This window comes from Schistocerca nitens, chromosome 1 (assembly GCF_023898315.1).
Source record: "Schistocerca nitens isolate TAMUIC-IGC-003100 chromosome 1, iqSchNite1.1, whole genome shotgun sequence".
NCBI classification, from domain to species: Eukaryota; Metazoa; Arthropoda; class Insecta; order Orthoptera; family Acrididae; genus Schistocerca; species Schistocerca nitens.
Genome location: NC_064614.1, coordinates 469,934,833 through 469,953,268, shown reverse-complemented (window position 1 = coordinate 469,953,268; position 18,436 = coordinate 469,934,833). Strand labels below are relative to the sequence as shown.

At 45.7% G+C, this 18,436-nt stretch overlaps 1 protein-coding gene and 1 long non-coding RNA gene across 2 annotated transcripts in view; one reads left to right on the top strand and one right to left on the bottom strand.

Annotated features, from left to right (window-relative positions):
- The window catches only part of LOC126251881 (plectin), a 492,445-nt gene that overhangs the window by 154,301 nt on the left and 319,708 nt on the right, over window positions 1-18,436 (top strand). Inside the window, exon 2 of the mRNA XM_049952605.1 lies at window positions 4,567-4,699. Within this exon, the coding sequence (XP_049808562.1) occupies window positions 4,567-4,699 (133 nt within the window). The remainder of the gene's footprint in view (window positions 1-4,566; window positions 4,700-18,436) is intronic.
- The window catches only part of LOC126251920 (uncharacterized), a 92,591-nt gene that overhangs the window by 15,692 nt on the left and 58,463 nt on the right, over window positions 1-18,436 (bottom strand). The gene's annotated exons all lie outside the window — the stretch shown is intronic.

Below are 18,436 nucleotides of genomic sequence, written 5' to 3'. Positions count from 1 at the left end.
GGCCGCGGTTCGCGAGCAGCTGAGCGTGCTGTTGGCCACGGTCAGCCACCTTCAAGCTGCTGCCTCGAGGTGCAGCGACGGCGGAGGGTCTGGCGCGTCGCTTGAGACACCGCAGGTGTCGCTTACTGCGTCCCGCTGACTCAGCCGCCGAGGCACCTTCTAGTGTACCCGGCGCGTTGGGGCCGCCCTCACCTCAGGGTGAGTGGCGGACTGCAACGCGTTCGAGTCGCTCGAGGCGGAGGGTCAATGTGGAGGCTGGCCGGCTGGCCTCGCCCGTTCATCCTGTCAGTGGACAGGTGGCCGCTCCTTCAGCAGGGCCCGAGCAGGCACACGGGTGCAAAGGCTTGCTGGTTATTGGGAGCTCCAACGTTAGGCGGGTGATGGAGCCCCTTAGGGAAATAGCGTACAGGGCTGGAAAGAATTCCATCGTGCAGTCGGTTTGTCTGCCGGGTGGCCTCATCCAAGATGTGGAGGCGGCCTTACCTGCGGCTATCGAGCATATGGGGTGCAGTCGTCTGCAAGTAGTTGCTCACCTCGTCACCAATGATGCCTGTCACTTGTGTTCTGAGGCGATCCTCAGTTCGTACAGGCGGCTGGCGGATTTGGTGAAGACCGCTGGCCTCATACGCGGGGTGCAAGTAGAGCTCTCTATTTGTAGCATCGTTCCCAGAGTGGATCGGGGTCCTTTGGTTTGGAGCCAAGTGGAGGGTCTCAACCAGAGGCTTCGTCGACTCTGTGACGGTCTTGGCTGCAGATTTCTAGACTTGTGCTATTGGGTGGGGAATTGTAGGACGTTCATAGGTAGGTCAGGGGTGGAGTACACAAAGGAAGTGGCTACTCGGATAGCAGAGTACTTGTGGCGTGCACATGCGGGTTTTTTAGTCTAGGCAGTAGTGCGAGTTGTCCTGATGAACACTCACCAGTCGACGTGCAGGCAGGGAAATCAGGACGCGCTCAGGGTAAAGACACTTCAGGTATCAAGATACTAGCAGTAAATTTTCAGAGTGTTCGGAATAAAGTTCCTGAATTTACTGCCCTCCAGGAAGCGTGTGGCGCGCAAATTATTCTCGGGGCTCAGACGTGGCTGAACCCTGAGATAGGAAGTTCTGAAATATTTAGTGAGCGTTGGAACGTGTATCGGAAAGACATTAGACACCGCAGGAGGTGGTGTCTTCATTGCAGTTGTCAAAAATATTGTGTCTACTGAGGTCGAAGTAGAGTGTGATTGTGAAGTTATCTGGACACGTTTAACAGGGCTAGGAGAAAAAAATTAATTGTGGGGTGTTATTACCGGCCACCAGGTTCCACCGTGACAGTTTTAGAAACATTCAGAGGGAGTTTACACTCTGGTTCGCAGAAGTACCTGGATCATGCTATATTAGTCGGAGGCGAATTCAGCCTACCTAGTATAGACTTGGATGTCTATGGATTCATTACAGGTGGTACAGACAAGCCGCCGTGTGAATTATTTTTGAACACATTATCCGAAAACTGTCTTGAGCAGCTAAATCGACAGCCAACGAGCAATGGAAACATTTTAGATCTGGTGGCCACGAACAGACCAGACCTCATCGACGGTGTCAATGTTGAGACAGGGATTAGTGATCATGATGTTGTCATTACGACTATGGTTACAAAAGTTAAAAAGTCGGTCAAGAAGGCTAGGAGAGTATTCTTACCAGAAAGAGCAGATAAGCAGTTGTTAGCATCCCACAAGTAAATGAATCGACTTCATTTACTTCCGGTACGATGGACGTGGAAGAATTATGGGCAAATTTTAAACACATTGTAAATCACGCATTGGAGAGAGAAGTATGTGCCGAAAGAGTGGGTTACGGACGGAAAAGACCCGTCGTGGTTTAGCAGCGCAATTCAGAGAATGCTCAGGAAGCAAAGACAGTTGCACTCGCGGTACAAGAAAGATCGGGAGAATGAGGACAGGCAAAAGTTAGTAGAGATTCGTGCTGCTGTAAAAAGAGCGATGTGCGAAGCATACAACCACTACCACCGTCATACCTTAGCAAAAGATCTTGCTCAAAACCCAAGGAAATTCTGGTCTTACGTAAAATCGGTAAGCAGGTCGAAGGCTTCCATCCAGTCACGCACTGATCAGTCTGGCCTGGCAACGGAAGACAGCAAAACGAAAGCTGAAATTTTAAATTTAGCATTTGAGAAATCTTTCACGCAAGAGGATCGTACAAACATACCGCCGTTCGAGTCTCTTACAGATTCCCGTATGGAGGACATAGTGATAGACATCCCTGGGGTTGTGAAGCAGCTGAATGGGTTGAAAATAAATAAATCGCCAGGTCCTGATGAGATTCCAATTCGGTTTTACAGAGTGTACTCTACTGCATTGGCTCCTTACTTAGCTTGCATTTATCACGAATCTCTTGCCCAACGTAAAGTCCCGAGCGACTGGAAAAAAGCGCAGGTGACGCCTGTATGTAAGAAGGGTAGAAGGACGGATCCTCAAAATTACAGACAAATATCCTTAACATCGGTTTGTTGCAGGATTCTCGAACATATCCTCAGTTCGAATATAATGAATTTCCTTGAGACAGAGAAGCTGCTGTCCATGCATCAGCACGGCTTTAGAACGCATCGCTCCAGCGAAACGCAACTCGCCCTTTTTTCACATGATATCTTGAGAACCATGGATGAATGGTCTCAGACGGATGCCATATTCCTTGACTTCCGGAAAGCGTTTGACTCGGTGCCCCACTGCAGACTCCTAACTAAGGTACGAGCATATGGGATTGGTTTCCAAGTATGTGAGTGACTCGAAGACTTCTTAAGTAATAGAACTCAGTACGTTGTCCTGGATGGTGAGTGTTCATCGGAGGTGGGGGTATCCTCTGGAGTGCCCCGGGAAGTGTGGTAGGTCCGCTGTTGTTTTCTATCTACATAAACGATCTTTTGGATATGGTGGATAGCAATGTGCGGCTGTTTGCTGATGATGCTGTGGTGTACGGGAAGGTGTCGTCGTTGAATGACTGTAGGAGGATACAAGATGACTTGGACAGGATTTGTGATTGGTGTAAAGAATGGCAGCTAACTCTAAATATAGATAAATGTAAATTAATGCAGATGAATAGGAAAAAGAATCCCGTAATGTTTCAATACTCCATTAGTAGTGTAGCGCTTGACACAGTCACGTCGATTAAATATTTGGGCGTAACATTGCAGAGCGATATGAAGTGGGACAGCATGTAATGGCAGTTGTGGGGAAGGCGGATAGTCGTCTTCGGTTCATTGGTAGAATTTTGGGAAGATGTGGTTCATCTGTAAAGAAGACCGCTTATAAAACACTAATACGACTTATTCTTGAGTACTGCTCGAGCGTCTGGGATCCCTATCAGGTCGGATTGAGGGAGGACATAGAAGCAATTCAGAGGCGGGCTGCTAGATTTGTTACTGGTAGGTTTGATCATCATGCGAGTGTTACGGAAATGCTTCAGGAACTCGGGTGGGAGTCTGTGGAGGAAAGGAGGGGTTCTTTTCGTGAATCACTACTGAGGAAATTTAGAGAACCAGCATTTGATGCTGACTGCAGTACAATTTTACTGCCGCCGACCCAAATTTCGCGGAAAGACCACAAAGATAAGAGAGATTAGGGCTCGTACAGAGGCATATAGGCAGTCATTATTCCCTCATTCTGTTTGGGAGTGGAACAGGGAGAGAAGATGCTAGTTGTGGTACGAGGTACCCTCCGCCACGCACCGTATGGTGGATTGCGGGGTATGTATGTAGATGTAGATGTAGATGAATGGCCCGTGAAATCACCCTTCCTTAAACCCGCAGAAAATACCTGGGAATATTTCGAACAGCGGGTTAAACGCAACAGCCAAGATAATCTCATTTTGATAGCTCGACGGGACCTAGTCACGAACGAGTGAATTCAGCTGGATACGGCGTACGTGAAGAAAGTTGTGGGCTTTCTTCCTCGTCGTATAGGGGCCATCATCAGGGCTAGACACATGGTCTTAGTGTGATGTCGCCTGGGGGATGACTAATTTTTTTGTCCGGTGTGCTTCCTCTGTGACAAAAGTTTGTCGAGGCAGTGAGGGAAAACATCGTACCTGCCATCATCACAAACACATGCGGCTCCTGAAATTTGCGCCTGAATGGGAAGTTGTGCCACAAACTCACAGGCCTCCTACAGTCTGTCGAAGCCCTTGTTCACCATGACGTAATGGCATCTACTTGGGACGGCTGCTGCGACGGCAGTCACGGCTGGAGTGCGATTGCGAAAGTTTGAGAGCGCGCGCCGCCGACTGACTTGAATACGGCAGCAGCGGCGGCGGCGGCGGCGGCGGCGGCGGCGGCGGCGGCGGCGGCGCAGCGTGCGTGCGGCGGGAGAATATCGAACGGCGTGGCGCGGCGGTGCGCGGCGCAGCATTGGCGGCGCGCCTCTTCGCCTTTCAGAGAGATCGCACAGACGCCCTGGGCGCAGCGCAGCAGATGACAGCAGAGACTACGCGCGCCCGGCGCCCGTCGCCGGCGTCTGATAAGCGAGCAGCCAGTCTGGTGGCGAGAGTGCGAGCGTTCTCATGTGTTCCACAGCGGGCGGGCAGCCGCGGCCCAAGATCCCTCCGCAGACGTACCTGTTCGAGGAGGTGCGGCGCCAGCGGCTGCGCGGCGGCTACCCGTGGACGCACGTCGATGGACCGCCGTTCGACCCGCTCGCTGAGCCCAGGTCAGTGCTGCTGCCTTCCACTCATAAGGGGAGGCCGCCAATTGTGAAATTCAGATTCGATTCATACTGCGCATAATAAAAGCTCATGGCCAGAGGTATAATGTGGCAAAGCACCAAGATGCACTTCTCAGCCGTTGTCGAGAAAATCGACAGTTAAAAGAAACCGTTGCGGTGAAATACTCTCTACGATTTATAATTTCCTACAGCGTCGTGGCGCAGCGGTAAGCGCTCGGGTTCGTAATCCGAAAGTCGCCGGATCAAATCTCGCGCCATGCAACTCTTTTTTTAGTATTTGTTTTTTGTAATACAAATATATCTCTAATTCGAACGTTTGACTTACACTATACGTATTCGTTTCGGAATATCGTTTCTACGTCTTCCGTTAACTACACGTGTAAACATTATGAAGATAATTAATAACATTTGTGAAATACAACTTTGTTTGCGGAAAACATAATCATGTTCGAAGTCGCCAGTTTTTCCACGACAAACGACTTTCAACAACTTATTATGTGCATAATTGTTGGAACTGATTGCCGGGAATTTTATATATATATATATATATATATATATATATATATATATATATATATATATATTAATTACAAAAAACAAATACTAAAAAAAAGTTGCATGGCGCGAGATTTGATCCGGCGACTTTCGGATTACGAACCCGAGCGCTTACCGCTGCGCCACGACGCTGTAGGAAATTATAAATCGTAGAGAGTATTTCACCGCAACGGTTTCTTTTAACTGTCGATTTTCTCGACAACGGCTGAGAAGTGCATCTTGGTGCTTTGCCACATTACACCTCTGGCCATGAGCTTTTATTATGCGCAGTATGAATCGAATCTGAATTTCACAATTGGCGGCCTCCCCTTGCCCTCCGAGACCAGATACCAGGCCAAGCAGAACAAAAATCACAGCCTAAGTGTATAAGGTTGTATTTTTAGTTAAAAAAACGCATTTGTTTATCGGCGTCCCATTTGAGGCCAGTGGTCTATGACTAGCGTTTCTTCCTGGAATAGATTACAATCCCATATTTACCTTCCAAAACTACTTCATTTGACTGAAAACAAATTTCAGGCATAAATTTTTGTGCTGTACGTAAGTACAAGTACAAGCTAGATCTGAAGACTAGGTTGTGCAGGGTGACTCAAAAGTCTGTTAACATTAGAAAATGTACTAATTCACGGAGTAGAGAGGTAAGAATTGGCACTCATACCCGAAATGACATACGATTTTATTGAAACCAGAAACGAGTGCAAAAACTGGCCAGCAGTTGGCGTTCGACAGCAACACATCAGTGCTGCCGCTTGGGAATCGCGTATCAAATGAGGTATACTGAGAGACGGACTAAGATCTTCTCTAGCCTGGCTAATAAGCAGCTGCTGGAAGGTACGACTTTTATGAAGAACGGTGCTCCACTTCATGTTGCTACACGTGTGAAAGATCTCTTGCACACATAGTTTTATGAGAATCGCGTGCTGAGCCGCCACATTCGTCATCCTCGGCCTCCATGGTACCCAGACTTCAATCTGTGTGATTATTGGTTGTGGGTTTACCTGAAGTCGCAACCCTACCGCCATCGTTCGACCTCATAAGAGATACTAAAAGGCAACATCAGATGGCACTTTCTCACCAGACCTACTGGCAAGCTGTGCAGCGCTGTTCACAACATTGTCCAGCGACTACGACTACTATTGTTGAATAACGGCCGACAAGTTGGTCATTTGCTATAAAAAACAAAGTTTTTGCTAAAAATCAATTGTTATGCTAATTATTGCTTTTGTATCATATTAAGCCCTATCTCTTGCTTATTTTGAGCACTTTATTTTTGTTTCAGTAGGATCCCATGTCATTTGAAGTATATATGTGAATTTTTACCTCTCTAACTACATTGTTCCATGAAATATTGAACTTTCAAATGTTAAGGATCTTTTGAATCATCCTGTATATTTGCAACAATTCAAATTTCAAATTACCCCGTTAACCATCGCTAAAGTACCTCTTGGACGTGAGTATTGTCCTGATGAAGCAGGATTTATTTTTAAGATTCCATACCTCGATCACTTTGTTGTCTATCTTTCTGTGTGTGTCCGTCTGTCCGTCTGTTAAGATCCCTTTTTTTCAGGAACAGGTATAGGTATCAAGTCGAAATTTATGTCACATGCTAGTGTCTACTTCCTCGGAGATCTGAAAAACTTTAGCTTCTAAGTCAATGCATTCCAAAGATACGGCCATTTATGTACATATTTCGGTACTCGTGAACTCACTCATCAGAACCTATAGATGAATTACCTGTACACACGGCAAGCCGGAAGGCTTCGAGGTAAAGCACATGTCTGCTAACCGAGAGGTCGGGGAATCGAATCTCTCTTGAACTACGGAGTGTCCAATCTTCGTTTTAACCTAATCAAACGTCCATGGACAACGGATAGGAGACGTGGAAGGGAGAACCGAGGCTGAGCACATCATTTTTCCTTAAGAAATTACAGACTTATTTCAAAATATGCCAACAGTCAGAATGATAAATAACACCATAATCGTATCTTGCATGTCACATAATAATGAACAGCAAGTTTTTCTTACGTAAGTAGTATAACACAAGATAAATATCATTTTAAACAATCAGCTTCACTGACAAGCAAATTTAAAGCTGAGAAACAATAACTGAAATAACACAATTGAAATAACATAATTGAAATAACACAATAACTAGGCCGAAACCACCCTTACCCCCCCGCAGAGACCACTCTTAGAACTCAGCAGATAACAAGTTTAGGTAATCCAAAATTTTAAACGGCCGTAAGGCCCTTAAATAAAACCCACACAAGTAAAACTGCGGAATGAAGTAAAGGTTCCTACTTTAAATTACACAACAACCAAGCAAAAGAATCACTCTTACAAGAAAGAGGGCAAATTTACGCCTTAAGTCTGGTAATCTTCCAGTGAATTATAAGAAGTATGCAACCAAGTTAGGCCAAGCTGACTATCAAGAGCAATGAATTACAGACGGAATTTAAACGTTCAAAAACTTAAGTACATGAATGTTCGTAAACACAAGTACAGAAAGTAGATTTTAAGGTTTGTTACGGTAGGTCACAAGATAGGACAGGCTGGACAGGGCAGTTACTTAAAACCGCCTATCAAATGGAATATCGGGAAAACTTAATTGGTTTACCAGCTGTGGCTGGAAACAGAACTCTAGCGAGAGGTAACGGCCACAGGAGACGCCACGCCGTCCCAGTACATGCACGGCCGATATACAGGAGTACGTACACGCTGGCAGGCGCAGCGTCATTACAGTATCACAGCTCAGAAGTCAAGACTGTCAACAAGTAGCATACACGTTACGACACTGAAGTCAAGAGCTCCGGCAGTAACGTCTTCAGGTCTTTCAAGATTTAATACAGCCCTTAAAGTAATGTAACATTCGCTAAGTAATTATATAAGTCTAAGAAAAGTGAAACCCCCCCATGAACCATGGACCTTGCCGTTGGTGGGGAGGCTTGCGTGCCTCAGCGATACAGATGGCCATACCGTAGGTGCAACCACAACGGAGGGGCATCTGTTGAGAGGCCAGACAAACATGTGGTTCCTGAAGAGGGGCAGCAGCCTTTTCAGTAGTTGCAGGGGCAACAGTCTGGATGATTGACTGATCTGGCCTTGTAACATTAACCAAAACGGCCTTGCTGTGCTGGTACTGCGAACGGCTGAAAGCAAGGGGAAACTACAGCCGTAATTTTTCCCGAGGACATGCAGCTCTACTGTATGATTAAATGATGATGGCGTCCTCTTGGGTAAAATATTCCGGAGGTAAAATAGTCCCCCATTCGGATCTCCGGGCGGGGACTACTCAAGAGGACGTCGTTATCAGGAGAAAGAAAACTGGCGTTCTACGGATCGGAGCGTGGAATGTCAGATCACTTAATCGGGCAGGTAGGTTAGAAAATTTAAAAAGGGAAATGGATAGGTTAAAGTTAGATATAGTGGGAATTAGTGAAGTTCGGTGGCAGGAGGAACAAGACTTTTGGTCAGGTGATTACAGGGTTATAAATACAAAATCAAATAGGGGTAATGCAGGAGTAGGTTTAATAATGAATAAAAGAATAGGAGTGCGGGTTAGCTACTACAAACAGCATAGTGAACGCATTATTGTGGCCAAGATAGACACAAAGCCCATGCCTACTACAGTAGTACAAGTTTATATGCCAACTAGCTCTGCAGATGATGAAGAAATTGATGAAATGTATGACGAGATAAAAGAAATTATTCAGGTAGTGAAGGGAGACGAAAATTTAGTAGTCATGGGTGACTGGAATTCGTCAGTAGGAAAAGGGAGAGAAGGAAACATAGTAGGTGAATATGGATTGGGGGGAAGGAATGAAAGAGGAAGCCGCCTTGTAGAATTTTGCACAGAGCATAACTTAATCATAGCTAACACTTGGTTCAAGAATCATGAAAGGAGGCTCTATACATGGAAGAAGCCTGGAGATACTGACAGGTTTCAGATAGATTATATAATGGTAAGACAGAGATTTAGGAACCAGGTTTTAAATTGTAAGACATTTCCAGGGGCAGATGTGGATTCTGACCACAATCTATTGGTTATGAACTGCAGATTGAAACTGAAGAAACTGCAAAAAGGTGGGAATTTAAGGAGATGGGATCTGGATAAACTGAAAGAACCAGAGGTTGTAGAGAGTTTCAGGGAGAGCATAAGGGAACAATTGACAGGAATGGGGGAAAGAAATACAGTAGAAGAAGAATGGGTAGCTCTGAGGGATGAAGTGGTGAAGGCAGCAGACGATCAAGTAGGTAAAAAGACGAGGGCTAATAGAAATCCTTGGGTAACAGAAGAAATATTGAATTTAATTGATGAAAGGAGAAAATATAAAAATGCAGTAAATGAAGCAGGCAAAAAGGAATACAAACGTCTCAAAAATGAAATCGACAGGAAGTGCAAAATGGCTAAGCAGGGATGGCTAGAGGACAAATGTAAGGATGTAGAGGCTTGTCTCACTAGGGGTAAGATAGATACTGCCTACAGGAAAATTAAAGAGACCTTTGGAGAGAAGAGAACCACTTGTATGAATATCAAGAGCTCAGATGGAAACCCAGTTCTAAGCAAAGAAGGGAAGGCAGAAAGGTGGAAGGAGTATATAGAGGGTTTATACAAGGGAGATGTACTTGAGGAAAATATTATGGAAATGGAAGAGGAGGTAGATGAAGATGAAATGGGAGATAAGATACTGCGTGAAGAGTTTGACAGAGCACTGAAAGACCTGAGTCGAAACAAGGCCCCGGGAGTAGACAACATTCCATTAGAACTACTGACAGCCTTGGGAGAGCCAGTCCTGACAAAACTCTACCATCTGGTGAGCAAGATGTATGAGACAGGCGAAATACCCTCAGACTTCAAGAAGAATATAATAATTCCAATCCCAAAGAAAGCAGGTGTTGACAGATGTGAAAATTACCGAACTATCAGTTTAATAAGTCACAGCTGCAAAATACTAACGCGAATTCTTTACAGACGAATGGAAAAACTGGTAGAAGCCGACCTCGGGGATGATCAGTTTGGATTCCGTAGAAATGTTGGAACGCGCGAGGCAATACTGACCTTACGACTTATCTTGGAAGAAAGATTAAGAAAAGGCAAACCTACGTTTCTAGCATTTGTAGACTTAGAGAAAGCTTTTGACAACGTTGACTGGAATACTCTCTTTCAAATTCTGAAGGTGGCAGGGGTAAAATACAGGGAGCGAAAGGCTATTTACAATTTGTACAGAAACCAGATGGCAGTTATAAGAGTCGAGGGGCATGAAAGGGAAGCAGTGGTTGGGAAGGGAGTGAGACAGGGTTGTAGCCTCTCCCCGATGTTATTCAATCTGTATATTGAGCAAGCAGTAAAGGAAACAAAAGAAAAATTCGGAGTAGGTATTAAAATTCATGGAGAAGAAGTAAAAACTTTGAGGTTCGCCGATGACATTGTAATTCTGTCAGAGACAGCAAAGGACTTGGAAGAGCAGTTGAACGGAATGGACAGTGTCTTTAAAGGAGGATATAAGATGAACATCAACAAAAGCAAAACGAGGATAATGGAATGTAGTCAAATTAAGTCGGGTGATGCTGAGGGAATTAGATTAGGAAATGACACACTTAAAGTAGTAAAGGAGTTTTGCTATTTAGGGAGTAAAATAACCGATGATGGTCGAAGTAGAGAGGATATAAAATGTAGACTGGCAATGGCAAGGAAAGCGTTTCTCAAGAAGAGAAATTTGTTAACATCGAGTATAGATTTAGGTGTCAGGAAGTCGTTTCTGAAAGTATTTGTATGGAGTGTAGCCATGTATGGAAGTGAAACATGGACGATAACCAGTTTGGACAAGAATCGAATAGAAGCTTTCGAAATGTGGTGCTACAGAAGAATGCTGAAGATAAGGTGGGTAGATCACATAACTAATGAGGAGGTATTGAATAGGATTGGGGAGAAGAGAAGTTTGTGGCACAACTTGACTAGAAGAAGGGATCGGTTGGTAGGACATGTTTTGCGGCATCAAGGGATCACAAATTTAGCATTGGAGGGCAGCGTGGAAGGTAAAAATCGTAGAGGGAGACCAAGAGATCAATACACTAATCAGATTCAGAAGGATGTAGGTTGCAGTAGGTACTGGGAGATGAAGAAGCTTGCACAGGATAGAGTAGCATGGAGAGCTGCATCAAACCAGTCTCAGGACTGAAGACCACAACAACAACAACAAGAAAAGTGAACAAGGCTTAAACTTTTTAATAATAAGCAGAAAATTCAATTACTGTACTAAAACTGCTAATATAAAAGGATAAGACACTTGTGATAACGAGTAGCAGATTTACCAATAGACAATGAGTGCTCTTTTGAAACTACAGAGTAATACATATAAGCCGGCCGGATTGGCCAGAGGTTCTAGGCGCTATAGTCTGGAACCGCGCGACCGCTACGGTCGCAGGTTCGAATCCTGCATCGGGCATGGATGTGTGTGATGTCCTTAGGTTAGTTAGGTTTAAGTAGTTCTAAGTTCTAGGGGACTGATGACTTCAGCAGTTAAGTCCCACAGTGCGCAGAGCCATTTGAACCAATAGATATAAGCTAAAGCGCCTGTCACGGACTTCAGGCTTTACGTTTATAGATAAGACTGAGGTTGCAGACCCATCTAAAACAAATTCAAAAGAACATTAGTTTAAAACTTCAAAAGCTGATTTAACATTGCTCAAAATTTACAACAGATAAGAATGACTTAAAGCTAACGAACAACAAGTGGAAACAGCAGTGCACATTAAGTACAGGGGGCAGAATCGTAGAAGAACAGTTCAAAGACAAATTTACCACTTCAGTCAGTGGTCCATCAAAGTATACATTCTAACAAACCACCTGCCCGTACAACACTTCTTATACAAACATAGCAAATCAGCAAAGTTACAAATGGCTCTGAGCACTATGGGACTCAACTGCTGTGGTCATCAGTCCCCTAGAACTTAGAACTACTTAAACCTAACTAACCTAAGGACATCACACACATCCATGCCCGAGGCAGGATTCGAACCTGCGACCGTAGCAGTCGCACGGTTCCGGACTGCGCGCCTAGAACCGCGAGACCACCGCGGCCGGCAGCAAAGTTACACTCGCGGCTTCAAACAGGTTACAGTAATTGCAAGAAAGCCTCATTTTTCCAAAGAAAATTCCGCACTGCTGGCTGTATCAATGATTTTTATTAAATCAGCGACCGGTTTCGCACCACTTACCGGTGAATCCTCAGGCAATCTGTACAGAAAATAATATAATAAGAGCTCATATAAACTATTCGATCTCCCAATTCTGACGTATAAACTGAACTTTTAAACAACCAGTTTTTTGAATGAGGCAAGAAAGTACTCACAAAATGGTTCAAAGGGCTCTGAGCACTATGGGACTTAACTTCTGAGGTCATCAGTCCCCTAGAACTTAGAACTACTTAAACCTAACTAACCTGAGGACATCGCACACATCCATGCCTGAGGCAGGATTCGAAGGTGCAACCGGCAAGGTACTCACATACGCTATTTATAACATGGTAACGTTGAACATTGCCCTGTAGCCACTCCCCACCATTCACGTCCAATACACCGTCATCTGGTGAAAGTCTTAGTTAAAAATTAAAAATAATTTATTAAAAAAATTTTTAAATGATGGGAGCGGCAATGACCTAGAAAATAAAAATAAAATACGTTGCTGATAAAACTCCCCAAAACACGAACGACTAAGAGCACAAACATTAGCATGAACAAATAGCGGAATTGAGGGCCATGTAAACATATCAGAACATACCGTGAAAGCTGAGAGGAGCCGCGCGGCAGCAGACACGGCCTGACTGACTGGCCGAGCCGGCCATGCTGTTCTAGGCGCTGCAGTCCGGAACCGCGGGACTGCTACGGTCGCAGGTTAGAATCCTGCCTCGGGCATGGATGTGTATGATGTCTTAGGTTAGTTAGGTTTAAGTAGTTCTAAGTTATAGGGGACTGATGACCTAAGATGTTAAGTCCCATAGTGCTCAGAGCCATTTGAACCATTTGACTGGCCGAAACCCGGAAAGCGCTCACGCAGTGGCGCGAGGGTCGCCAGAGGCCGGATGGCGTGTACAAGGTGTGAAGAGTAGGGGGTGCTGAACATTTGATAAACAATTCCTTATGTCTATTCCTCTATTCCATATGTCTATTTCAAAAAACTGGTTGTTTAAAAGTTCAGTTTATGAATGTTCAAATGTGTTCAAACGTCCCCTTAGAAAAATTACTGACACACAATATTTTTTGGCGCGATTCAATCTGACTTTCAAAAATCCCTACAAAATAATGGCCCTGACTAACATTAACCTATACGTTTCACAAATCACTTACCTCATAAAAATCTTCGTTACTCGAACTATTGCAATACAGCGAGCGCCACTACTGCCAGCTAAATAAAAGATTCAAACTACGGAAGGCACTAACTACTGATAGGCATAGTTAGCAAATGAAAGATTTTAATAGAGAACAATGTATTTACCTTAATAGTCATAATATATATAGCAGTTCATGACATCCAGTCTTTCAAATTTCAAAACTCCGCCATCTCTCTCCACATCCACCACTGCTGGCGGCTCACCTGCCATGCGCAACGCTACGCGCTGTTCGCACCCAGCTGCCCAACACTACAATGGCAGACAACAATGCAAACTAGCCACAGACTGCACACAGCACAGCCAGTGATTTTCTTACAGAGCGCTACATGGCGTTACCAATAAGAAAACCTAAACAGCCTACTTACAGTGTGTGAAATCTTAAGGGACTTAACTGCTAAGGTCATCAGTCCCTAAGCTTACACACTACTTAAACTAAATTATCCCAAGGACAAACACAAGCACCGATGCTCGAGGGAGGACGCGAACCTCCGCCGGACCAGCCGCACAGTTCAGTTTATACCTCAGAACTCAGGGATCGAATAGTTTATATGAGCTCTTATTATATTATTTTTTTGTGCAGATTGCCTGAGGATGCACCGATAAGTTGTGAGAAACGAAACCTGTCGCAGATTTACTAAAAATCATTGAGAGAGCCAGTGAATTTTCTTTGGAAAAATGTCGAAGTTTGGCTGTGGTTGCCCGCCCTACAAAACAACATGTTAAACCCTCCACACGCTTGGTCTACTGAGGGAATAAACACAATATGCATCATTACTTCTTTAGTACTCCACATGCGCCGGCCGGAGTGGCCGTGCTGTTCTAGGCGCTACAGTCTGGAACCGATCGACCGCTACGATCGCAGGTTCGAATCCTGCCTCGGGCATGGATGTGTCTGATGTCCTTAGGTTAGTTAGGTTTAATTAGTTCTACGTTCTAGGCGACTGATGACCTCAGAAGTTAAGTCGCATAGTGCTCAGAGCCATTTGAACTATTTGAATCTTTAGTACTCCACATGGCATCATTTGAAGCACTATTCCGGCCGCCAACATCCAAACTACACACGGCGAGAACATTACAGAAGGCAAACTGCTGGCGCACTCTCTCTCCAAAACCCAGAAATCAGGCACAGTGGATGCTGTCGTGCATACGGCTCCGAATATACCAAGAGCCGCCAACGGCCACCACGTCAACAGCCTGCCCCCTCTGTCCGTACCTGCTGCCGCCTCGTACCAACACCGACTGACGAAGCGCGGCACGGCTCCCGCCTGTTCCTCACTCGTAAACAGCGATAAACCGAGCGAATCAGTGCGGCACTCGCGCTCCGTGCCGGGACGCCAGTCAGTCGGAAAATCCAAAGATAGCGCAACGCCGCTACAGCTCACCTTGCCTTCACCTTTCAACGATGTGTGGAATCACCAGACACAGCACGTGGTTCGGATTCTTAATTAAACTGTAGGGCCCATTCCCACGGTTAGGGACTCGCAAGTCCCCGAAGTGGCTTCCAATAGACTTGCACCGATCCACTGAGCCACACGAAATTATTATTATCATTTATGTTATGTTATGTTAACCGGGGACCTAGAAACGACTGCCCGGATCTCGTGGTCGTGCGGTAGCGTTCTCGCTTCCCACGCCCGGGTTCCCGGGTTCGATTCCCGGCGGGGTCAGGGATTTTCTCTGCCTCGTGATGGCTGGGTGTTGTGTGATGTCCTTAGGTTAGTTAGGTTTAAGTAGTTCTAAGTTCTAGGGGACTGATGACCATAGATGTTAAGTCCCATAGTGCTCAGAGCCATTTGAACCATTAGAAACGACGGAGAGGCTCCGTCCCCGCAGCAGCCGCAGTGGTCCGCAAATCCACGAAGACTACCGCAGTCCACTTCACCCCTCCGCCGCCCCACACCGAACCAAGGGTTATTGTGCGGTTTGGCCTCATGGAAGACATCGAAGGGATTCAGCTACAATCGTAACTGGTTGATATAGCAGGTATGGAAACAGAGCATAGGGCACAGGCAACAAGAATGGAGATCATTGGAACTAAGACGACGTTGTATTCGGTAATATTTGTCAGATAAATTTGGAGTACCGTTACTCACGTTGGATGATGCAAACATTCTACTATCTCTATCGTGTATCTCGGTTAGAGTACCGACAAATAAAAGAAGTATGGTGCCCTTGAAGGCCCATAGACAAGTTAATCTTCCCACACTCCAGATGTTGATAAAACAGAAGAGCTAGGGACTAATAATAGCGCAACGTGATTTCTGTCTTGCACTGTACAGCGGCTTGTCGATTGCATAAGTAGATGTGTATACAGGAAGGGCTCTCCATAACACGAACAACGCATCAGCATTAACCTCAGAAACATATATATAGTCTGCTGAAGTTAGGGAGAAGGTTAATACGCTGATCAGCCAGAACCTTATGACCACCTACCTAAGAGCCGGTATGTCTATCTTTGGCACGGATAACAGCGGCGACGCATTATGGCATGGAAGCTGGAGGCCTTGGTAGATAGCTGGAGGGAGTTGGCACCACATCTGCACACACAAGTCACCTACTTCCCGTAAATTCCAGGGAGGGGGCGACGCCACGTTCAATCACAAAGCAGTTGTGTTCGATCGGATTCAGATATTGGGATTTGGGGGGGGGGGGAGGCAGCACATCAATTGGAACTCGCCGGTGTGCTCCTAGAACCACTTCTTCACACTCCTGGTTTTCTGACATGGCGCATTTCTTGCTAAAAAAATGTCACTGCTGCTGGGAAGCGTGATCGTCATGAAGGAGTGTACGTTGTCTGCAACCTGTGTGCGATACTCCTTGGCCGTCATGGTGCCTCGCACAAGTTCCTCTGGACCCATGAATGCCCACATGAATGTTCCCCAGAGCATAATGGAGCCGCCTCCAGCTTGTCTCCGTGCCACAGTACAGGTGTCAAAGAACATTTCACTTGGAAGAAGACGGATTCGCGCCCTCCCATCGATATGATGAAGAAGGCATCGGGATTCATCAGACCATGAAACGCTCTGCCCTGCGCCAACGTCTAGTACCGATGGTCACCTGCCCATTTCAGTCGCGCTGCAGATGTAGTGTTAACATTGGCACATGCATTGTTCGTCGACTGCAAAAAAAATGGTTCAAATGGCTCTGAGCACTATGGGACTCAACTGCTGAGGTCATAAGTCCCCTAGAACTTAGAACTACTTAAACCTAACTAACCTAAGGACATCACACACATCCATGCCCGAGGCAGGATTCGAACCTGCGACCGTAGCAGTCGCGCGGCTCCGGACTGAGCGCCTAGAACCGCTAGACCACCGCGGCCGGCTCGTCGACTGCAGACGCCAATCGCTAGGAGTGTTTGGTGCACTGTGTTTTCACACACACTTTGTGCAGCATTGAAGTTCCGCCACAGTTCACCGCCTGTCTTGTTATACAAGTCTGCCCAGCCTACGACGTCCGACATTTCTAGTGAGGGGTGCCCACCCAGCTCCATGACGCATTGGACGTGGTTTCACATTGGTTTTACCACGTCTTGAAGACACTCACCATAGCAGTCGTGCAGTTCCCGAAATGCTAGTGCCGAGCCTCCGGCCATCGTAATCTCCCTTTGATAAAACTCAGATAGATCGCACGCCTTCCCCTTTCTACAGACAGGCAACTCTATCACTGATACTACATACACCGTGCGTGCGTGTGACTAGCAGTCATTGCTCGTCCGGTGACGCTGCTATCGCCTGGACAGGTTTTTATCGATAGCCGGTCGGCGATCATAATGTTCTGTCTGATCAGTGTACTCTCAGAGGTCAAATTAACGAGTAACGTAACTGAATACTTCAATGTGAACATTCCAAAAATACACCTCTGTCAGCAACATTGCACTGAACTGTTTTGGAGGTGCTGTAGAGAAATAGCTTCTGCTTAAATTTACGGTATGTTATTGTCGTCCGTCTGGCAAAGCATGCGTGCAGCTGCTGAATATATGTAAAGTGAAAGCCTCTGTTGTACGTAACCCATTGCGCACTCCGTGACGATGCTTCTGTAATATGCATTAACTGTGGCACCATCCAAGGCACAAAACTTCATTCCAGATTTTCTATAAATGCGTTTGACACATATTCATAAAGCACAAGAGCATTTGTTGTTGGTGTTGCAGCCTTCAATCCTCAGACGTAAAATGCAGCCCTCCACGCTAGTCTGTCTTGTGAAAGTTTCTTCATCTTAGTATAACTACTAAAACCTACGTCCACTGTGGCCGAGCGGTTCTAGGCGCTACAGTCTGGAACCGCGCGACTGCTACGGTCGCAGGTTCGAATCCTGCCCCGGGCATGGATGTGTGTGATGTCCAAAGGTTAGTTAGGTTTAAGTAGTTCTAAGTCCTAGGGGACTGATGACCTGAGAAGTTAAGTCCCATAGTGCTCAGAGCCATTTTGAACCTACGTCCACTTGTCCTGTTTTCGAAGTACGCTACCTGATCAAAAATATCCGGACATCTATGATGCACATTAATATGAGGTGTGTCAACCCTTCGCTACAATGCAGACATGAGTTCTGCTGGGAACATTTTCACTGAGGTGTGTGAGTGTCTATGGATGAATGGCAGCCAATTCTTCCTCAACAGTCTAAACCAGAAGAGGTAGTGATATTAGACGCTGGTGTTTACGGCGAAGTGCACATTATATCTCACCGCAAAGGTGTTCCATTGGGTTCACGTCGGCATCCTGAGCAGGCTAGTCCATTTCAGGAATGTTATTGTCCACAGACCATTGTCTCGTAGGTGATG